The 23760-nt window shown below is 43.4% G+C and overlaps 3 protein-coding genes and 1 pseudogene across 8 annotated transcripts; 1 reads left to right on the top strand and 3 right to left on the bottom strand.

Moving 5' to 3' along the window:
• Window positions 1-4184: 4184 nt before the first annotated feature.
• Window positions 4185-7690, bottom strand: LOC133914889 (protein unc-13 homolog; annotated as a pseudogene).
• Window positions 7686-10046, top strand: LOC133916948 (large ribosomal subunit protein uL14-like). Its single transcript, XM_062360851.1, has 4 exons — window positions 7686-7835; window positions 7959-8243; window positions 9656-9697; window positions 9788-10046. Exons 1-4 carry the CDS (start codon window positions 7736-7738, stop codon window positions 9868-9870), a joined length of 510 nt encoding a protein of 169 aa, XP_062216835.1. The 5' UTR covers window positions 7686-7735; the 3' UTR covers window positions 9871-10046.
• A 1172-nt stretch (window positions 10047-11218) lies between these two features.
• LOC133916950 (uncharacterized) lies at window positions 11219-12106 on the bottom strand. Its single transcript, XM_062360852.1, has 2 exons — window positions 11591-12106; window positions 11219-11346 (listed from the first exon to the last, which is right to left on the bottom strand). The coding sequence occupies exons 1-2, from the start codon at window positions 11861-11863 to the stop codon at window positions 11230-11232; spliced, it is 390 nt and encodes a 129-aa protein (XP_062216836.1). The 5' UTR covers window positions 11864-12106; the 3' UTR covers window positions 11219-11229.
• Window positions 12107-18407: 6301 nt separating this feature from the next.
• On the bottom strand, window positions 18408-23196 carry LOC133916947 (uncharacterized). 6 transcript variants are annotated; one of them, XM_062360849.1, is made up of 4 exons: window positions 22863-23196; window positions 22670-22736; window positions 18907-20546; window positions 18408-18754 (listed from the first exon to the last, which is right to left on the bottom strand). In XM_062360849.1, exons 3-4 carry the CDS (start codon window positions 20491-20493, stop codon window positions 18599-18601), a joined length of 1743 nt encoding a protein of 580 aa, XP_062216833.1. In that variant the 5' UTR covers window positions 20494-20546; window positions 22670-22736; window positions 22863-23196; the 3' UTR covers window positions 18408-18598. The 6 variants fall into 6 exon arrangements, with proteins under 6 accessions (XP_062216833.1, XP_062216831.1, XP_062216832.1 ...); XM_062360847.1 differs by having other exon boundaries at window positions 21955-22736; window positions 22863-23195; XM_062360848.1 differs by lacking the exon at window positions 22670-22736.
• Between the last annotated feature and the right edge of the window lie 564 nt (window positions 23197-23760).

The following is a 23760-nucleotide window of genomic DNA, read 5'->3' as shown; positions in this document are numbered from 1 at the left end:
AAATACCCAGACGAAGACGACCACACGCGTTTCTGCCTCGGCACTCCCCATGCAACTAAACACCGGATCGGTTGTTGTGTGTAAGTGTGTTCATGTTTTTTATTTAATTCTCAATTTTATCTGGAATATAAGAGTAGTTCAAAAATTCTAAACATTTTCATGAGCAAACTAGAGCTCAGTAGCAACCCATTTTAATTAGTTTGATCCAAAAATCTAAACCAATATTTAATTAAAATTCTTCAAAGAATGTTATTTTTATAACTTCTAGAAATTTTTAATATCTCAAATAAATTCCTAAAAATTAGGAAAAATTCACTAATATTTTTCTCATGTGATGTACTAATTTATAAAAATATTTCCAACCCTATGTTATTTGATGAAAAAATGAATTCCTTTGTAATGCTCAATTTATCATTTAATGTGACATTCTCTTTTTAATTTAACTTAAATTCAAACAAATTCAAACATGCATAAATTTATCTAAATGCTACACAATCCAAATGTAAGTTTACTAAAAGATCATCATAATCAACTTAGCTAATCCAATATATTTAACCAAACAAAAAATAGCTTATCTTATCCGCTCTAATTCCACCAACCAAACAGAAAATTAGTTCTCCTATTCATCCAACCAAATAGAAAATTAGATCATTTTATCCTAAAAAATAGAGATGTCACTATCATCTAACCTTATCCTCGAACCAAACACTGTATATGCAATTCCTTTTTTGTTATATTTATTTTACCTTTTCAAATTGATATATTCTAGATTGATTTCACATAACACATTTGTAGTTGCTAGTTCCTGCAAAGAAAAAAAAATACATTTTTGCAAATGATTTAAGAGATCATTTGTTTTCCAAAAACATATAATATATGCAAAATTGAAGTGTGCAACACAAACCCCTGGTCGCAAGAATGAAAAGATCCTGCACACCTAGTCAAAAGTCTATCCTTAACCTTAAAATTATTCTATATTGCTTTGAGTGTCTTTCTAGGCTAAAGATAATTTTTCACAAAAGTGAGGTTTTCTGCTTTGGCATGGAGCATGTAGAACAGAAAAGGGTGGCAAATATGCTTAATTGCAGTATGGGTCAGCTCCCATTGAAACACTTAGACATTCATGTTTCTGACTATTAGTTAGGCATGGCTGTCTCATCTGGAATCCTCTCAAAGATGGTTAAAAGGCTAGACCCATGGAAGGGCAAAAATCTGACCTATGGAGCTAGATTGACTCTAACAAATTCCTGTCTTACCAGTTTACCTATGTACATCATAGGGTTCTACCTTCTCCCCAAGGGGATCCACAGGAAGATGGACACTGTCCAATCAAGATTTTTTTGAGAGGGACTGAAGATGGGAACATATACCATATGGCTAAATGAGTAGCCATATCCAGACCCAAAGATTATAGGGGTCTTGGTATCCTAAACACTTTGATTATGAATGAATGTTTGCTGGTCAAGTGGATATGGAAAATCTCAACTGGCTCTGAGGACATCTGATATAAACTGTTGAAGGCCAAATACATACCAGATGGGAACTTCTTCTCATCCAGACAGAAAAGGCACCTCACAGTTTTGGAAGGGCCTGCATAAGGTCAAACATCTTTTCCAATGGGGTGTTGTATTTTCAGTGAACAATGGCAATAAGGTTTTCTTCTGGAAAGACGTGTGGCTTGGTGAAACTCCTCTAAAAATTCAGATTCCTAACTTGTTCAAGATGTGTGCTGAACTGGATGCTGTGGTTGCTGACTACTGGACTCATGATGAGTGGGAGGTGCAATTCAATAGGAGTTTAACAACTAGTAATCTACTCCAATGGGAGGTTTATAGATGCTTCAGCTGGTTCAGTTAAATGATAGGGAAGATGTGGTTACCTGGGCTCTGGACAAGTCAAAGAAGTTTACAACTAAATCTCTATACAAATTCCTAACCTTTGAGGGGGTGTCTTGCAAGGGGGCAATGACCCTCTGGGCATGTAAACTTCCTCTGAGAATTAAGTTTTTCTTGTGGCAAATGCTACAAAACATGCTTCTGGTGTCCACCTCCCTCAAGAAAAGGGGGTGGAAAGGAAGTTCAAAATGCTGCCTGTGCAATAATCAGGAAGATGTCTGTCAGAGGGTTAACTCCTGTCGCAGGGATCCTGAGGGACCCCTTTTTAGAGATTCGGCCAGGGGATGATCCTGAATATGTTTGCCGGAGAAATAAATGGGTATAAATACGATGGCTGGCGGTGTGGAATGATCTAGGGCGGAACGAAGTAAATGCACTGGGGTTTAGACAGGTTCGGGCCGCACGGAGGCGTAACACCCTACTCCTGTATAGATACTATAAATACCTTGAGAATGTCCCTCAAGGATGTTGCTGGTTACAAGAATGTTTGTCTATCCTAGAGCCTGGGGGTCCTTGTTCTTCGATCTGTGTGTATCTGTTGGCTTTGGGTGCTCTTGGGCTTCTCTTCTCTTCTCTACCCACTTCCTCTGGGATTTTTCCACTTCTGAGAGATTGTCTAACTTGTCGAGCGTCTTTCTCACTTGTCTTTGTCCGTGCTGCCGGCTGCTTTAAATACCCGCCGGCAGTAGCATGCCCTGAACGGGAGGGCACGAGTTCCAAGGCACCATAAATGGAAAGGGCGTCATCATAGCCTCTGTGCAAAGTGACCGGGGATGAAAAATGCGCCCCGCGCCCTGTCATCCATCACCATAAATACACTGGCAAAGGGCGCAGTGGAGGGGGCCTACCGGGCAGCCGCAGAGCGGCCCGGCGTGCCTATCCTGTCTTGTTCTCCTGCCACAGCAGCGCGACAGACGGAACGCCTCGGCCCTCACGACGTTATCCCAAGACGTACCGGATGGCACGGGATGGGACCCGTGCATTTAATGTCCCCATGTCCTTCTGCCAGAATGTGGCAGGAACTGACACCGAGCGTGGCGGGAGCAGTTGGAGGTGATAGGCCACGTGCGCTCTTAAATGCGGCCTCATGCCTTTGACTGGCTGACACCTCATCAGTGGGACCCGATGGGGGTCACGGACGGAGGGGCTTCCTGGGTCGTCGGGGAACCGAGTGCTCGGGGATCACTGTTCACCTCCCCGAGCACTCTCTCCCGAGAATGCCCTTTCTTGGTCCTCGGAGAACCGAGTGCTCGGGGGTTACTATTCACCTCCCCGAGCACTCTCTCCCAGGCACGCTTGTACGGACCCTCAGGGGACCGAGCACTCGGGGCCGCTGCACGCAGCCCCGAGCACTCTCTCTCGGAACTTCCTTCAGTGGGTCCTTGGGATACTTAGGTGCCCAGGGGGCCACCGCTCGCGGCTCCAGGCACACTTCTCCCGGTACTTAGCTTTTCTGGTCGTCGGGGGACTCGGGTGCTCGGGGGTCACTGTATACCTCCCCGAGCACTTTCTTCTCGGTACTTAGACTTCGCATATCATCGGGGAATTTGGGTACTCGGGGACCACTGACTGTGGCCCCGAGCGCCCTCTCCCGGGACTTAATCTTTTTTACCTTGCGGAAGAGACTCCGCGGGATGGCGCCACGTGGCGGATTGCTGGCCTGGCCTCGGGATTCGGGGACCTCCGGTTCCTGATTCACCGACAATGTCAATCACATTTTCTTCGGTTGTGTGTTGGCACGATTTGTTTGGAGTGCTCTGAGAGGCATTTTCGGCTGGAATGGGTTCCTGATCTCGGTAGCCGACTTATGGGCGAGTTGGCTTCTGAAACAGTTTAAAGTCTCTCAAAAGCTGGGTTTATTTTTGTTTGCAGGGATAGCTTGGGCCATTTGGAGGACGAGTAACACGATGGTGATCGAGAAGAAGTTCCCCCACAAGCCTGCTGAAGTGCTGACTCTAGCCGTATACTTCGTGCAGAAATGGATTATCCTCCTCACCGACGATGACAGGGCCATGGCGGACAAGGCATCAACCCAGGTCCGGGATTGGCTACGGAGCTTTACCCCGGCGGATGGTCCTTTGCCGGATGGTTGTGAGATCTGAGCTACATTTCTTTCCGGACTTTGTAGTTGGCCGCCCTGTTCTCTCGGGTTTGTTGTTTTTTGGTTACTTCGCTGGTTTCCCCAGCCTTGTGTTTTCTTTATTTGCTCTTTCTTTCGTTAGACGTTGTTGTTCTGGTTATTGGCTTTCAATATAAGCTGAGGCAATCTCTCTCTTTTTTTTAAAAAAGTTACCGCCTCTTGGGAAGATTAAATTGCGCGCTTCAAGAAGTGGCTAGCGACCTCGTCGTCGCGGTGGCAGAGAACGCGGAGGATAGTGTTTGGGTCTGTGCGGCTCCACCACCTGGATGTCGGCGGCATCGACAGCCTCTGTCTGTCGGAGCCTGCCCCGATCGTCTCGCGTGCCGCAATGCCGAGCTCCTCTACAAGCTGCTCCACCGTCTGCCCCATGATCGCGACGACGCCTTCCGCCGCTTGGGCCTCGGCCTCGACTACCTCCTCTGCCATCAGGCCCTTGCCGCTTGTGCAGAAGGCGCGCTTCAGGCTTCGGAAGTTCTCTTCGATCATGGCGTGCTCTCTCATGATCTCCCATGTTTTCTGTTATCACCGGAGGGGTATATCCTTATTCACACCGGACAATCCGGTGAGTACAATTTTCATATCCAAGTGCCAGCTGTCACTAACCGTTACTGCTCAGAATTAGTCCGGTGATAAGATCTTATGTTAAATACATTGACACCGGACTATCCGCTTAGTTGAGCCAAGCCAAAATTCACTTTGCAAGCCTCTCTGTTGAAAATACTCCGGTACTCATACATATCAATCACCGGACAATTCGGTAAGAATTCCACTTCATATCATCCGAAGAAAGCTCTCTGCAGAAATTAGTCCTGTGATATCAACTTTCAATCACCGGATAATCCGCTGAGTACAAATTTCTTTAGTCACCAGAAAAGCTTCTCTGCAAGAATTAGTCCGGTGAGTACATCTTCCCATCACCAGATAATCCGGTGAGTTCAAGTTCATTTTTTTTCCGAAAAATTCTCTTATCCGGTGCTTTAAACACATAGACACCGAACCATCCGGTGTAACACTTCTGAAAATTTTGTACACGTGTCAACTAAAAAATTATTCGGTGATACCCTGGCCTTGATCATCGGAGCATCCGGTGAGCATATAAGTGTTTTTCTGACTTGTGCAAATAATGCTTCGGTGAGATCAACAACACAACCATCAAATCATCAGGTGAGACAAGTTTTTCTGAGCTCCTTCAATTCAAATTTTTCTTGAGCTCTAACTTCCCAACATCTCAACCACAGACTTCTATAAGCTACCTGGTGCTAGAATTTCACAAGTGTTCATCAAACCAAGTCTAGACTCAACTAGTTTAAACTACTACTTTTAGTCTCTATTTATAGTATGGTTAAAAGACTAAGAAAGGAAACATATACTACTCTAAGTGTTCTTCATCTCCTTTGTGACATTTAGAACTAGAAGATTCTTAGGCCCTGTTTGGGGGAGCTGGAGCTTATGGACTTTTTCTGAAAAGCTGCTTTTCTGAAAAGCTGCTTATAGCTTCTGAGATAAGCGGTTTGCCTTATGGGCTTAATTTTTAGCTTCTCAGCATACCAGCTTTTCAGAAAAACTACCATCAGCCAGCTTTTCAGCTTTTAGTTTATTTCACCAGAAACCAGCTTTTACTTCTCAGAAAAGCTCCTCAGCAATCAGCCTGTTTGGGGGAGCTTCTCAGCTTTTCTGAGAAGCAAAAGCTACCAGAAGCTCCCCCAAATAAGGCCTTAATCTTGATGCACATGTACTTTGATCGACTAGATTATCATTTTAGAGACCAAGAATACCAAAATATCAGTATATACTAAATTTATGATTCCTTCAAAATAAATTATTAGTCACAATAATACAATTGCTATTAATCAACTAAACACTTATCATTTACCTAGAGCCTATATAGATGCTGCTATACCTTCGTTGTGAAGCTCCTGTCACTGCCGCCGGCGAGCAGGACGATCAAGAACGCTCGGAACGAGGCCTTCATCACCTCTCGCATGGCCACCGGCTGTGCGCGGTCGACAAGGACTGAGAGGAGCAACGACAGGTTCTGCTTCAGCGTGCGGAGTGCGGGGCGGATGCGCGCGTCGGTGACGCTGTCGACGTAGAGACCGCCGTAGAACGAGTGGTGGGAGTCCAAGAAGATGAGGCGGTACGCGGCGACCTCGGCGACTCGGCCGATGGTGGACTGAGCCGCGGCGCGGGCATGGTCGAAATGGGAGGACGGTGCGAGACGGCGGTTGGCGGCGGAGGACGTCGGTGAGGTGCATGTGCCGTGTGAGAAGAAGGAGAGCGACTTGTCGAGCGCGTGGATGTGGCTGAGCATGTAGTGAAGGGTATTGAGCCGGACGTAGAGGCGCTGCGTGCCGCGGCTGGTGGACGGGCGCGGGTTGTGGCCGCCGGAGGACGACAAGCTCGGGCCGTGGTGCACCCTGCCGCGCGCATTCGCCACGGGGACTTGGCACGGCGTGGCCGCCCTCCTCCAGAGCCTGATGATCCTGAAGTCCTGGTTGCACCTCGTCAGCGGCGGCAGCGACGGAAGGTAGCTCTGCTTGGTGCCTGTTTGTTGAACCAAGTTAAGGAACGGCATGTCAATCTTGCATTCTTGCGGTGGAAAAAGCGAGTGCATAAGCAGCAGTACTCGTGTTGAGATCCAGGCAGGTCATGATCATCAACATACCACACGACGCGAGGAAAGAGATGTAATCCTGAAAGATCGTCCCCTGGCCGTCGGCGAGGTCCTGAACCATGTCATCCCTCGTGGCTCGTGCTCACCGGGATGCCCGAAGAACTCATCGATGGTCACCTTGACCAGCTTCATCAGGTCCACCGCAGATCGCGCATATGGCTCGCCTTTGGACTTCGGTATCCAGCTCTACACAAAATGCAACGTACCATGAGTCCATGATAGCTTTGGTATCAGACCTATTCCATTGGACGATCAATGCAGTGAACAGAGGCATGTTTGGTGGCAAGGAGAAATTAGGCAGACCTCCGTATATTTGGCTCGTAGGAGGCATTCCTTGGCAATCCTGAGCCTCTCCTAGATCCAGGTTTTGAGGAAGCACACCACAATGGACTCCACGTCGTAAGGGACCACCTCCCTCACCACTGACTTGCCGCCGTCGTCACTGTCCGCAACGTCCTCGACCACCATCTGCACCAGGGCCTTCTCGAGCCTGCCCGCCGCGTGCAGCACGTGCACGAGCTCGTTGGTCAGGCAGGTGGCCTTGGCCAGGTACTGCTTCAGCACGACACCGAGGCAGCTGTGGAGGGTGACCACGGCGGCCGCGGCCGGCAACGGGTGCCACTGCTTTAGAACCGGGCTAAAGTTGTCGCGCTCCGACAACGTGAGCTGTTCGGTGTCCTTGGCGAGCCGTGCCTGGATCTCGCTGCACTCGTCGTCGCGCTCGATGATCATGCTGTTTCCTTGCCCGAGTTCGTTCTCCAGTATCTGCCATTGCCGCGGATCAGAGCGATTCTCAACGTGTGGCAATCAACTGCAAAACAGCACTCGAGTTGGTGCCGCATACGTTGCTCACCTTGGTGAAGGCACTTCTCCGGAGTCCGCAACATGAATTCAATGGGCCCGAACACCCCTGGTTGGCCCATTATAAGCCCACGGCCGCCGCCGTCAAAAAATCCTTAATGACCTCGTGACCCCCCACATTGTGAAGCCGGTGCCCTAGCGGTGCCGAGGGTAGTTTCGTCTTTAATGGCATGGAAAACCCTAGCCCCGCAGATCTATATAAGTAGCGAGCCAGGCGAAACCCTAGCGATCGGTCCAACACCAGCCGCCGCCATGTCGAAGCGAGGTGAGCCTCCCCTCTCAATCTGATCCACCTAGTCGATCCGTCCATTTCTTCGTCGATTGGTTAGCCTCTCGCGTTCTGATCTTGTGTGCTCCGGGTGGTGACATGTTTTGTGATGTGATGCAGGGAGGGGAGGCTCGGCGGGTAACAAGTTCCGCATGTCGCTGGGTCTGCCGGTGGCGGCGACGGTGAACTGCGCCGACAACACGGGCGCTAAGAACCTCTACATCATCTCCGTCAAGGGCATCAAGGGGCGTCTCAATCGCCTCCCGTCCGCCTGCGTCGGGGACATGGTCATGGCCACCGTCAAGAAGGGGAAGCCCGACCTCCGTAAGAAGGTCATGCCCGCCGTCATCGTCCGCCAGCGCAAACCCTGGCGCCGTAAGGACGGGGTCTACATGTACTTCGAAGGTAACATCCAGATCACATCTCATTTCTGCATAGTGAGATCGTCTTGCAAATTCCAGTGGCCGGAGATGGCCGTAGCCTGGCGTTCCTTACTTTTACTGGAAGTGGAAGTACTTGCTCAACTGTAGTTTTATGTGTAATTAGCTTTGGTTTGACGGGAGGGTCGTGAGACTCTCTAGCTTTTGCTGGAGCAGAAGTCATAGTGTCTGCATATTCCAAAGCAAACGTCACTGATTAATCCTTCTGACGTTGAGGATTTCCATTGAAAGTCTTTTCTTTCATGGAGATCTTCCGTCCGACGGTGGCCTCATATTCCATCGCCTTGTGTAGCGGCGTTGCTGCCTTGAAAATTTGGGACTGGCCATGAGGCTCATATTTCCAACATCTAACTAGTTTATTAATCGAACAAAGCTATATTCCCTTCTTAGTGCTTTGTTTCGTATTTTGTTTGATGTATCCAATTTTATTGCTCATATACCAGCTCGTCATTATTTGGTAGTAGAGACAGTTTCATGGTTCACTGTTTTTTGGTGCTGGCTTGGTTCCATTTTCTGATTTCAATTTGAAAAAATGCTTCTCAATGCAGATACTTTTGTCTTGAAAATTTAGTATCATGTATAGTTCGTCCGCAATTTTAACAGTGGCACTCCATCATGGTGTGAGACAACTGTAATTTCTTCCTATTTGACGGTTGGATCTCCAAGTCCTTCAGCTTTCTTACGGAGCAAACCTCACATGTTTGCATATTCCAAAACAAACGTCATAAATTAAGCCTTTGGATGTTGAGATTTTCCCTAGGAATTTCTCCATCTGAATGTGGTCTCATATTCCATTGCCCTTGGTAGCGGCGTTGCTGCAATGAAACTTTGGGACTGGCCATGAGACAAATATTTCTACACATCCTGTCATTACATTTGTATTTGATTTTTGTAGCTTGCGTTAGTTCTTAGTCCAGTGAGTATGTGAACCTTTTGAATTGTAAGTTTAATGACGGAAGGACTCCGAGGTCCTTCAGCTTTTTCTGGAGCAAACATTACATGTTTGCATATTCCAAAGCAAACGTCAGAAAAAAAGTTTTTGGGTGTTGAGGTTAACCTTCGAGGATTTTTATCTTTGACGGATTAATTCCATTTGAAAACGGTCTCATATTCCATTGCCTTGGGTAGTGGCATCGCTGCAGTGAAACTTTGGGACTGGCCATGAGACATATATTTCCTTCGTTTTTTTATTTTCTGCCCCTTGTTGTGTTATTGTGTTTATTTTGTGGAATGTGTTAGTGCATTGTACTGTATCCTTCTACAGTTTAATATGTAGCCCATTTTAGTATATTTGTAGATATATTTAGTTATCTGCTAGTCATTAGGAACATCATTGCATCTGCTTAAGTGATCGGTGGTGTTAAATTTCGTTCACAGATAATGCTGGAGTGATTGTGAATCCGAAGGGTGAGATGAAAGGTATGATTTGAGCCATAGCCTTCCTAGTCTTCCAATTCGGTTGATACTTGATAACATAAGACAATATAACATCGTTGGCACCATTTGCAGGTTCTGCTATCACTGGACCAATCGGTAAGGAGTGTGCTGACCTTTGGCCTAGGATCGCTAGTGCAGCAAATGCCATTGTTTGAGAGCTTGTTTGAATGTGTAAGGCTACCGTATGATCTCAGTACCAGTTGCTGCTGTGTTTCTAGGAGTATTATGGAACTATGTATTGCTCTTTTTTGTTGTCATTGCAGTTGTGTTGTGAACAGAAACCTGTCGTTCTATATAACAGCTATCAATTTTGGGCCTACCATTTTCGTGAGGATTATCTTTGGCTTGCTGGAGCTGGCACTGGGATTTTTCGCGCTAAACATGCCTACTACGTTGGTCGTTGTACAATTTGTTTGTACTAGTTAAGTGTCTACTGCGTTGGTCGTAGTACAATTTGTTCTAGTTGAATGTCCGTGCTTGGCCCACTTTAAATGGCAGAATGTTTAAGGCAGGATACGAGAGAGTTCGTGAACCAATATGTATTTTTTAAAATAGTGAAAGAGGCAATAAATAATAAACAAAAGATGAGTAAGGACGCATTTTCTAATAGATTAAAACAATGGAACCAATAGGGATAGAAAATATGCCGGAAATCATTTAATGTTGTAGGAAAACTACAAAACTGTATACACATGCAAATTAAGTTCAAGTTTTAGTGTGACAATATTCATTCAATGTTCTACAATTTCTGCTCCACCTGATATGTTGGGCAGGTGAACGATGAAAAAGGGAAAAACTTTCAGGAAAGCTAAGATTGTATTTTAAGCCACAATTTATGTCTGCTATCTTCACTTCCTACAGTTCACTAAAAAAAGCTGGCTTCTAACAAACCACAAAGACATGCTATATCATTTGAATTACATATTATGATGCCCAGTGGAGTAGCACAACTATACACACCAATTGCTGAGGTCAAAGAACTGAAGGAGATATGAGCTTGTTAGTTGAAGTGGTTTCTTTATCAAATATAAAATACGCAGATGAAGAGCAGAAATATACAAGCTGTATATTTTGTCTCTTTTGAGTGCAGAAATTCAATATTGAAAAACTATTCTTTTTTATAGAAGCTTTTGAGTTATTGTCTAAATTTTGCAGAACTAGATTATTTAGTTTTGTTGAACCACCAGTTGCATGTGGCTCAAGTCACCGATAACTGATTGTTTTGTTGGTACACCTAACTAAGTTTGAAAAGGATGGTCTTGATTGAGAGTACTATATTACTGTTAGGAATGTTATAGAAACATATCAATAGATAAACATCCTATATTTGTACCACAATATTCACTGAACGAAAAACCGAGAAGTATTATGAACACTTACATTTGCAAGTCATTACCATCCAACATCGACAATATCATTGCATCTTATTAGCTTTCAAGGAACTGCTTAATTAAGAAAACTTTACTCTGTATTCTTGGATCAAAGCTGTTGCAATCAAGTCACCAATATGGAACTCACCTATGGATTTTGAATGCTTGCCACTCAGTGGTCAATGCATCCCATTTGAAGATGTTGGCAAGCAAATAAATCATCCTTTTTTCAAATGGATTTTTGCATGTTGAAGTTCTTTTCTGTAGAATAATTAACACATTTATTACTGAATATATTTAAATGCATACGCCAATTGAATTGGATGCCTTTCCAAATGTACAAATTGATTGTGTGGAATGTGAGGCACCAAAAAAATGGAGCTGCTAGACAACTGTACTCAGAGACCACCAAGCATTATTTATTCAGACAATCAGTCGAACAGGCTGTGTGCGTGTATGTTACTGAGCATTAGAGATTGAAGGCAGAGATGTGCAGTGTACTCACCTTGATGTAGTGGAAGATGATTCGTGTGATGCTGAATCTACATAGACGGCGTAGCTTCCCGTTCCTCGTCTCCATCAATTCTGACGGTGCGCTGCCTCTACTCCACCGGATGGCACGCGCTGTGTCGTGGAGCAGGTCGTCGACCGCACGCTGGCCAAGCCTAGGGAGGCCCATGAGCGAGGCATGCGGTTGCGGTGGCAGCGGCGGCTGCGACTGAGGCGGCAGGGTCGGGTCGTCCCGGGAGCTCTCCTCCAGGTGTGCCTCGAAGGGCATGGGGCCGGTCCCGCGGCGGTTGGAGAGGAAGGAGACGTGCTCTAGCTGCAGCGAGAGCTCCCCGCATGGCGAGCTACCCTCGGCTGCCGAATCCCCTCACCATCCTCGTCTCATTTCCACCTGGCCGCCGCACTTCTCCCCGTCGGCACCACGACATCATCCATGGGGGATCCCGACGCAGACAACTTCGCCTTGCCGCGTGACCGGTTCCATGACGACGAGTGGTTGGCGGTGGTGCGGGGGCAAGGGGAGGAGGTCAGAGGTGGTAGGGTCAAGGGAGAAGTCAGCTGTGGAAACACGGTCGTCGATTGTGAAGATGGGCGGGGGCACGGCGACGTGGCGGAGGGTGCGACGGCGGGGGACGCGCCCGAGGCGAAGCGGGAGATGCAACGGTGGGACGGGATTGGGAAAGCGATGTCGCAGAAGAAGGGGGACTGCCGCACGCTATGGCTGCTGCCGCTGCGGCGCGAGATGGCGGGGGAGCGGGAGGATGAGGGGAGAGGGGGAGGGGGAGGGGTGGATGGTTGTTGCGGCGGCGCGTGGGCGGGAATCGGCGGCGCAGTGGGGGGGAGCGGAACGGGAATCGGGCAGAAAATTCGGGAGCGAAACGGAAATCGGTGGAACAGGACACACAACGCATTTTTTAAATAGTACATATACAGATTTAGATGTACTATCAGAATCGGTGCTGTACTGTTGTAGAATGTGTCTACTCAATTTATAGTAATCTCTTGTTTCTGAATTTGTATTGCTTCGTACGTCTACGCGGCTAATCTTTTTTCTCTTTAGAAAGAGCGCTATATCAACTGATTTTAGTTCATGTGGCAAACTGCAAATATTATATTTCGAAGCGGTTTGCACGGGATATCGATCTAGGCCACAATTTTTGAGTCAGACGTGAAAACGTAGCACAAACATATGCTAGGTACATGATGTGCATTTTGCATCGCTTGTCAACTTTTTTGAGCGAATATTACAAAATTACACTTATTTTGATTTAACTATCACAAAACTATTTTTTTTCTCTTATTTAACAAAACTACATTTACTTTACATCACTTTATCATAAAATTACACTTCTTTTAATTTAATTATCACAAAATTATATTTTTTTTTTATTTAACAAAATCACACTTACTTTGCATCATTTTATCATAAAATTATACTTCTTTTAATTTAACTATCACAAAATTACACTTTCTCTCTCCTATTTTACAAAACTATACTTATTTTGCATCACTTTATTACAAAACCATATTTCTATTACTGTAAACGGATATGATAAGATGAGCCTACACGTTATACTTACAGGTTTCGGCACACACCGTTTGCTGACATGACTGACTACTTTATATCACAATTACGTATCATTTGAGTTTTTTTCTCTTGAAAGCTACTGATATTACACGAGTTGAATTTTTAGACGCGGAATATTGGCGTTGGTGCGGGTCGGTGTGACACTATTTAGCCGTCCAAATGGTGCCATGTCAACCCCCACCAGTACCATTTGGGCGGCTAAATGGTGTCACGCAAACCTCTACCAGCGTCAATTTTTTACGTCTAGAAATTCAACTCACGTTAGATTGGTAGCTTACAAGAGAAGGAGCCCAAATGCATATAAGATATGCTAACTTGGCAAGCAATTATAACATGACGTAGTCGGTCACATCAGCAAACGGTGAGGACTAAAGCTTTTAGTATAACATGTTGGCGTATCTTATCAGATCTGTTCACAGTAATAAAAGTGTAATTTTATGATAAAGTGATACAAAGTAAGTGTGATTTAAAGAAATAAGAGAGGAAAATATAGGTTGATGATAAAATGACGTAAAAAAGTGTGATTTTATGAAATAGGAGAGGGAAATATAGTTTTGTGATAGTTAAAAAATATAGTTTTGTGATATCCACTTATTTTTGGCCAAATTAACAGCAGAAGAAACCTGCTTATTTTAATCTCCCAAAAATAAGTGATTTTCAAATGACGAAATGCCCGTATTCCGCTGTCTGCATGTTTTGCTTTGCAAACTCAATAGAGTAGTTACATATTCAGTAAAATTTGTAAATTATACTATAATAGGTACTGTACATGATGTGCAATTCTGCATCTAGTTAGAGCTTGCGCTCAGTTGGTCAAATCTGTTGCCAACGGACATCCTTTAGAAGATAAATATATAGGATTAATTAGCAAATTAACTGCTATTAGAAGTTACTAATGGAGGGATACTCGTTGGGGTCAACCAACCTCCCAACGGGTGTTTTGGTACTCCTTCCTTATTTATATATTTATAAACACTACTTATGAATAAAGACAAGTTTTCACTTTCTAATCTCTCCGTCTCTCGACACTTTTTCACTGTAATACATTATCAATTACTAGTTCTACAACTAATCTGTCACAACAATCAAGAATGAAGAGGCACGAAGGCTTATCCCCGACGACGTCTACAGAGGACAATCCGATAGAAGAGAAAATATGCTTACTGGATACCTATATCACTAACTTTATACTTTGAAAAACTAAACATTTTTAATCTCTTAAAAAGAGTAAAGGAACTATTATGACAATTATTGAACGCGATACTATGACTTTTGACTCTGGTCGTGTCATAATCATTCTCCATATAGGTACTCAAATCATAATCGATGATGCACTATTATATCCCGATTCAACTTGTACTCATACTAAGTTATAGAGATATCCGTTAAAATAATTTACATATGAAAATCTACAATGACAATAAAGAGGAATATCTCCTTATTACCAAAAATAACGAATACGACAAACAAATACTAGAGAAAATTCTCTTTTTATCTTCAAGATTGTACTATACATATATCAAATTCGTATCACATGCTGCGTATAAGGTAAAATTTTAGAATGTAGACACATTCCAAATATGGCACGATCGTCTTGGTCATTCTGGTATCGAGATGATGCAAAAAATTATTAGTAATTTAATTGGTCATGGCATAAATACTGTCAAATTCTCACAATCTTCGAATTTTGTGTGCACTGCATGCGCCACAGGAAAATTTCTTTTAAGATCCACTTATATTAAAATCCGAGCTGAACCACTGAAATTCTTTGAACGCATTCAAGACGATATATGTGGTACAATTCAACAATTAACTGGACCGTTCAGTTACTTCATGGTTCTCATTGATGTATCTACACGATGGTCAGATATGTCTTTTATCCACACGAAACCATACTTTTACTAAATTAATCGCTCAAATTATTAAATTACGAGCATATTATCCTGAACATAGGATACAATCCATTTGAGTGGATAATGCGGTTGAATTCACCTCGCGTGCCTTTAATGATTATTGTATGACTCTAGGAATTCAAGTCTAGCATTCAATACCATATGTCCATACTTAAAATGGTTTGGCCGAATCTCTCATCAAGAGAGTGAAACTTATCGCATGACCATTATTACATAATTGCAAATTACCAACTTCATGTTGAGGTCATGAAGTCTTACACGCTGTTGACTTAATTCAATTGCGACTAACTGCGTATCACACAGCTTCCCCGTCGCAGTTAGTACGTGGAAATCCTCCTAGCATTCCCCATCTATGAAAATTCGATTGCACTGTATACGTACTGATCTCACTACCACAACGTATATCAATAGGCTCTCACAAAAAATTAGGGATCTACGTGGGATATAACTTTCTGTCGATCATAAAATACATCGAACCCTTCATAGGGGATCTATTTACAGCTCGATACGTTGACTGCATACTTGATGAGTATCATTTTCCGACATTAGGAGGAGATTTCAAGTAACATAAAGAATACTAGGAAATTAATTGGAATGCTAAAGACATTTTTTTCCTCTGATCCACTTACTCAAGAATCTGAACTCTAAGTTTAAAGAATCATAAATTTGTAATATATTGTAAATAATCTGCCAGATGCATTTACTGATAACAAAGACATCACCAAATCCTACATTCCTGCTAAGAATATGATGGAAAGAGTGAAGGTACCAAATAAAAGCACTCAACTCCTAAATCAAAATAAGAGAGGGAGAAGTACGGTCACAAAGGATAAAGCTTCCTGCAAGCTACCGTGGAAACAGATGAATCGCTCCTCCAAAATAATAAATGCAAATCAACGTCAAGTTAAATTACACCTAAGGCCTATGAATACTATACATTCAGTGGATGATCAACATCCATAGTCTAGCTCAACTGTGCATATAAATATTGATGCTGGGACATCAGAATACCTTAACTCTATCGTAATGAGAAATCATGATGGGTCAGAAAGGGTAGATGAACTTTTCATCAATTATATTGATTCTGGAGAATCATTTAATAGAAAGACTATAATTGTGGACACTTACTTCTCCTCAAAAATTGCAAACGACCTTCACAATGATCCAGATCCCAAGACCATGGCAGAGTGCCACAAACGCTCGGACTGGACACAATGGAAGGATACAATCCAGGTAGAATTGCGTTCGCTCTCTAAAAAGAGGTATTCACATTAGTACTACATACTTCTCGTAACTCTTCCCTGTGGGATACAAGTGGGTTTTCATTCGTAAATGGAACAAAGATAACAAGATGGTGAGATATAAAGTGAGGTTTGTAGGATAAGGGTTCACGCAGAGACCTGATATTGATTTGAATGAGACTTATTCTTCAGTAATGAATAGAGTTATGTTTCGATACCTAATTTTATTAGCAGTTCAAAATCATCTATTTATGCAATTGATGGATGTAGTGACCGCATATCTATATAGGTCACTTGATTTGGACATATATATAAAAATCCCCTAATGACTAGATATTCCGAATTCAAACGTAAACCGCAACATGTATTATGTAAAGCTTAAAAAATCATTATATGGCTTAAAGCAGTCGAGAAGAATATGGTACAACAGAGTAAAAGAGTTCCTTCTACATAAAATGTACTCCAATAATGATGCTTGTCCATGTGCCCTTATAAAGAAGTCCTCAACAGGATTTTGTATTATCTCTGTCTATGTCGATGATCTGAATATCATTGGAAATACAGAAGATATAGATGAAGCACGCAATCATTTAAAGACGGAATTTGAAATGAAGGATTTGGGTAAAACCATATTTTACTTGGGTATACAACTCGAGCATCTTCCTTAAGGTATTCTAGTACACCAAGCCGCATATACCTAAAAAATATTAGAGAAATTCAATATGGACAAATCATATCCATCCAAGACTCCTATGATTGTTCGATCTCCTGATATGGAGAACGATCCACTTAGACCATAGGAGGAACGAGAAGAGATACTGTGACCTGAGGTTCCTTATCTCAATATCATTAGAGCGCTTATGTATCTTGCAAATTGCACCAAGCCTGATATTACATTTGCAGTAAACTTATTAGCTAGGCATAACACTGCTACAACTAAATATCATTGGGCGAGAGTCAGGAATATTTTTCGATATCTCCAAGGCACCATAAGTCTTGGTCATTCTTTTCAAAGAAAACAAGATATGTACATGATTGGATACACTAACGCTAGCTACTTATCAGATCCCCATAATACCAGGTCGCAAACAAGTTTCGTGTTCTTACACGGTGGAACAAACATTTCATGAAAGTCTTCAAAACAGACTCTTGTAGCTACATCCACAAATCATTCTGAAATAATTGCATTATATGAAACACCACGTGAATACGTATAACTTCGCAGAATGATAAACTACAAACAACAATCATGTAATATTGGTTCTATTGAATCACCAACTATTATCTATGAAGATAATTTTACATACATTGCTTAAATACAAACATGTTACATAAAGAGCAATATAACCAAACATATTTCCCATAAAATATTCTATCCTCATGAATTACAAAATAATATGGAGATAGAAATCTTACAAACTAAATCATATGATAATCTCGCTGATTTATTCACTAAGTTGTTACTAACTTTTACATTCTAAAAATGTATTTATGAAATTGATATGCGACGACTTCAAAATTTACAACTCCCTAAATAATAAATATGATCATATTATATTGTACTCTTTTCCTTTATGAGTTTTTTCTATATAGTTTCTCATATAAGATTTTTAATGAGATAATATCTATCTTATTCCTCCAAGTAGTTTTAGAGGTTTTAATATGATCTATAGATCATAGTAATTATTCTTTAAGCTCATCAATGAGTTTTTTCTATCTAGATTTATCATATGAGTTTCAATAAAACAATAACCAATATATGTCATATCATTTTCTTATTATATTTTACCATTAGATTTTAAAAAAAAATTAATGACATATCAACATATTATTTTCTCCTCATATTTTTTTTTATAGGATTGTAGATGAGTTTTCAGTGAGAAATTTACATTATGAATAATTGATTAAGAGAGTGTTGTGAATAGATATTCTTTAAAAGATAAAGACATGTGATCAATTAGCAAGTTAACTGCCATTTGCAGTTACTAATGGACACCCATTGGGTGTCAACCGACCTCTCCAACGGGTGCTTTGGCACCTCTTCATTGTGTATATATTTATAAATGCTACTCATGAATAAAGATAACTTTTCACTTTCTAATCTCTCTGTCTCTCGACACTTTTTCCACTGTAATAAAATCAACTGATTGATAAATTAAAGCAGAACATGTTGCCTGCCCTTTCTCTATCACAAAATTAAGTAAATTTACAAGAAGAAATGTTTCCATTCTACTATCTACATAGCGCTATAGCAAGCTTGCAATTCACAACTTCGGGCACAGCTGTGGTGCCTGGCTGTGCACAATCGCTATCCCTGTTGAGAAGCTCTGCAATGGTGAAAGACTGGAGTCGAAGTAGAGGATATACAGGTCCTCCGTGATATTCACGAGCCTTAACATTGTCTCGTCCTTCTTCGCGCCCTGAAAATTGTTAGAAGAAAAGATAACAATTGGAACCCATTCTAGGGCATTACAACCTGAATCTCCCATAGGAAAAAAAATAAAATGAACTAGCAGCAATATGATGTCTGATACGAATCATAAAATTCTGCTGCAAAGAAGCTCATGTTTACCTTGATTGACAACTCTACTGATATGCTGTCCTGTGACTCCGCTGAAGGCAACGAAGCACAACCATCGTTGTCCAGCACTCTAATGGGGCAGCCAAGATCCCATCCGTCGCAGTCACAGCGTCCTCCGGATCTCCATCTCTCGACGAGACCTGACGGGCCGCTATTTTTTGAAACCGCGCCACCGTGGTAACCTCTGGGAACAACAGCAGTTATACATTTTGCAGCACCCTTTCTGTTCGGAACATCAGTATCTTCAGAGCCCTCTGAATGACTTGATCCTGCTTTCTGAAGGAACTTCAGGCCCCAGCCGCCAACAACAGGCTCCTTCCGGCGTTCGTGCCGTTGATCCCTCACCACAATTGCTGCTAACTCTTGGTTTGTCGGCAAATCATCAGCATCGAGGTTTGTCAAGGCCGATTCCCTAGCAGTGATCATTTCACCTTCAGGTATGTCAGTCAAGTCATCGAACTGATGAGAGCAGGATTTGCCAAACTTCCAGGAATGTTTCGGACTAGGGGAAACATTCCCTGTTCTCATAATTTCTGTCACTCTCTTGACAAGTCCCTTTCCTTTTGTAACATTATAAGAACTATGCATCTGCCTCAGATAGTCATCAAGAGAACCATACAGAACAAACTCAGTTTCCATAAGACTTGACTTGTCTGAATTTAGCACTAAGGAACTTGACACCTTCATCTTGCCGACAAGTCTTGACACATTGCTTGAGTGACCCATCCAATCTTTTCTTCCTTGTTCCCCTGAGTGAATCATGTAGACGTAGTCAAGGGCCTTGTCATTGTCCTGCACCTTGATTGGTTTTGCAGTGTATACCGCGATAGGATTGTCCAGTGACAGTTCAAAGCGAGGGAGCCCATCCTTCCATATGCATTGAAGAAGACCAGCACTAAGAGATGATGGACAGTGGGATAGAGCAGGCTGATTTGAGCTAATAGATGCCGTATGCGAGCAATAGGGCGACATCTTCTCATGCATGCTGAGCTCAGCTGTGCTTTTCTTCAATGGAGATGCCCCTGGGGAGGAGGTTTCCCATGTCTCTGGAGATATGAGCTTCAATATCTCTGACTGTGTTATGATTTGGGATTTCGACCGAGTTGTTCTCAGCTTAGATCCAGGCAGGAAAAGCGACGGGCTTTTCGGTCTTGTCTTCGCATTTACAAGAGCATGCAAAGAATCCAACACCATTTTCTCAGAAGGACCAAGATTTACACTCCCTTGGCTGACCCCATCGGTGATCAAGTCGTCAAGATCGCTCACATCGTGGGTTCTTGTCGGGTTCCTCAGGCTTCTGATGAGAAACTCCAAGATCATCATCTTGGCAGGAAGTGCAGGATACAAATCTGAATGGGGTGCATCGCCGCTGCACGAACACTGTGACTTATGGCATGACTGGCAGCTCTTGCTTTTCTTATCTGACGGCAATGGCTTCTTAAAGTTTATCTGACCCAAATCAGATTGACTCTCAGATGCAGCAATGGACGGGTCTTGATCTTCTGCCCTTCCACTGAACTCTGGAATTGCACTCTCGTCGTGTAATCCATTTCTCCTTTCCAAGTATACAAGTTCCATCTTTGTTGAAGAACTAAAATTTATGGAGAATGCAGTAAAAAGTCTTTGATCAGCTGCACAGCAATAACATAAAAAAAATGTTCAGCCCACAGAAAAACGAAATGTGATGGACAAACATATGCTTTAAAATTACAGAAATCCTGGTTGGTTGTCTCTGATGACAGGGACAGCCGTTTCTGAATTTTAGCGTTACATCAGAAGAACTGAAAATAGGGGCAAGAGCTTTCCCTAAATTACAATCGAATATTTAACGCGGTAAAAATTGAACCATTGCACCAAGGATCAAAATTTGCCACGTCGATCATATGAGGAAGTAAAGAACACGTACTATGATCATGTAAGCAAGTAAGGAACATGTAACATGATTTCATGGTTGACCAATTAAATTGGAAAAAAGGCAAATAATTAACAGCTGCCAGAGAGGTACCCATGTAATGTCTTTGATTTGCCATTTCTGTGCTAGAAATAAGGCTAATAATGAAAGGTTTTGCCATGGAGTGGTGCTGAAATGCTCACAAAATGAAAAAAAAAACTTGCCATCAGCAGTAAATAGTAACCACAAGAGAGAACTCTCTTCTTCCTAATGGAACCAACTAGCCAGTGTCCTCAGCACATAAATTCCTCCCCAGTACTAGGTACAATGCAAATGGCAATTACACCACACATTAACACTTGCTCCGTATGATCATCGCGTACGCTCCACCCACCAATAACACATCTAAGGCTTTCCTTGTCCGTAACAACAAAAGAGAACAGGCCAGTACTGATATCTGTACTTGGTTGCTTAAAATGCGAGGCTGATAGCTAATTTACAGCCTTCTTCTGTAAAAGCATTGGATAATGGATACCAGGAACGTAGACACTAGTACTTGCAAACATTCTGAACAAGGAAGGACTGTGTGATCAGACAGGAGCTCATTCTCTGCCCTGTAGCAGTGTAGCATGAGGTGATGAACAGAGGAAAGATACCGAACCAACGAAGGACAGGAATTATGCTTGATAGAACAACAAATTACTAGGAAGAAAGAGATCAGCGAGATTCTTCATGTAGTTCTTGATGTGTCTCAAGTCAACCACAGAAAAGAAAAGCCGCAATCAAAACAAAAGTTGCAGCCTTGCACACGGTGCAAAGGAGGGCACATTTATTTGCTCAGAAGAAGGAAAGTTGGCTGCTAAAGCCCAACCGAAAAAGATGACCTTGAATGCATTCATCACCGGCTTAAAGAACGGGTTCACCGGAAAATCACTTTGTTGCACCTTGCCTTTAACACGGCAGCAAAGGAAAGCTTATGCGCAACAACACAAGAAAGTTGCAGCCATCTTTTCTCAAAGAAAGAAACAAACACGAATTAAACAACATTAACAACAGTAACGGAAGCTGAAACAAACAAGCTAAAGAGCCATGATTTTTTTAGTCACAAAGGAGGAGAAGAGAAGTGGATGAGGCATCAGATTCCTCACCTCAGGCTCAGAGATCAACACGCAGCATCCAAGGCTCGCCTGAAGCAATCGCTGCCTCCCAACCTCCCAGCACAAACGAGCGCTCCTCTTCTCGATCCAAACGTTACAGTTGTGAGTTGTGACCAATAAAAAGAGAAGCCTTGGATGGTGTATGGAGGTGTGGCCAATGTGAGGAGCACAAGAACAGAACAAGACGGCCGGGAGATTATAAACAAGAACTGGGCCAACAAACAAGCAGATAACCGACGACTCACCAACCGAAACTAAAAACAAGATTAGGTGAAGAGGACTCAGGACCTAAACCAAATTGCTATCAATTCAAAGGGACCAAGAGAGCATCAAGCCGACGCACAAGACCGCCGCTTGCTAGAACAGAACGGATGAGACAAAGCGCTCAGCTTTTGTGCACTAACAAGACCCCGAAACAAACATGGAGAGGGAGGAGGCAAACGGAACTCAGAAGCTCTCCAGGGAAGACGAGGACGGAGACGAAACCTTCCAGAACGGAGGGGGCCACAAGGCGAGGCGTCAAGGGAAAAGCTGCCGCCTTTACTCCTCCGGCTCACACTCCTCTCTTTCCATCAACACACGACGGCGTATATGGCTTTGGACTCTCTCGGCAACGCGTGGGGCTACAGCTTCCTTCCATGCCTGCCTGCGCCTACACATGCAAGCTAAGAAACAACCGGCCGCGGAAAAGGATCGAAACGCCTACCGGATCAGACAGGGTTTCAGAGCAAGCCTTAAGCGCGTCGCGTCGCGTAACTCCTCGCCATTGAAGGCTGGTCGAGAACGGCAAGGAGTTATGACCAAGGGAAGCAAAAAGTCAGCAAGGCAGAACAGAACTGCAGGAGTCTGGAAATCTGCTAAAGAACTGCGATTTGAAGGGCAGATTCGCCCGGGATTACCGTGGGGGAGACGGAGTGCTAGGTGCGGACCATGTGAAAGGAGGACTAAAATATGCAGCTGGTAGTGTAGAAGACCACAGCAGCGGCCAAGAAGTGGCTTTGGGTGCTTAAAAAATCTGGCTTTTGCGCTGATTTCTTAGGGTTCGGTTCTTGGCACGCGTGATTGAGTGGTGTGTGGATCCTCGATTGCTCGCTTCTAGGAGTAGGATAGGTTCTAAATTCTATAGAAGTTGTGAAGGTTTGTGCGGGACTTTATTCCCCATTTGGGTCGGAGCGGGGCAGAGCGGTTAGTGTTGGAATTAGATAACGCTCGGGGCACGGTGCTCGTGGCCGAACGTTACGGCTTTGACTTCGGCGCTCGGCGTAGTGGGAGGTGCCGGACCAGGACAAGAAGGGGAGGCTCTTGTTTTGCATGTTGGACCCTTGCAAAATGTTGTTAGCAAACGTTCGTCCTTCTTGTCATGGTGCTAGTACTTGCTTTTAATTTGCACTTCATTACCAATTGCGCTTGCAATCAGTCCTGAAAGGCTGAAACTGATATGTGCATACGCAGCAAAATAGCGTGATGCGAGGGTGTTTTCATGTGTCGCACAAGAAAACACAGTATGGACGTTACTGACTGGTTAGTCCTTTGGACAATTGAAGTAACACAAGCACAGCTTTTCTTCACGCTATAGTCTATAGGGAGATGGGATGTCCGTGGAGGACGACTCGGAACCGGAGCTCGCGCATTGGCTTGACCCCCAGTGCTGCAGTAAATCGATGATCGATCTGTCTCCAGGCCCACCGTCTCCTTGGTCCTTGTGATCCGCATGACGGTAGCAAATGTGATTCTTGGGTAAAACCGGAGTGGAACGTAGGAATTGAAGAGTATATAGGTGCTTTATATTTTTTTTAA

This window comes from Phragmites australis, chromosome 4, assembly GCF_958298935.1.
Source record: "Phragmites australis chromosome 4, lpPhrAust1.1, whole genome shotgun sequence".
Classification (NCBI taxonomy): domain Eukaryota; kingdom Viridiplantae; phylum Streptophyta; class Magnoliopsida; order Poales; family Poaceae; genus Phragmites; species Phragmites australis.
Note: the sequence above shows the minus strand (reverse complement) of the source record. Positions and strands in the feature narration are given on the sequence as shown.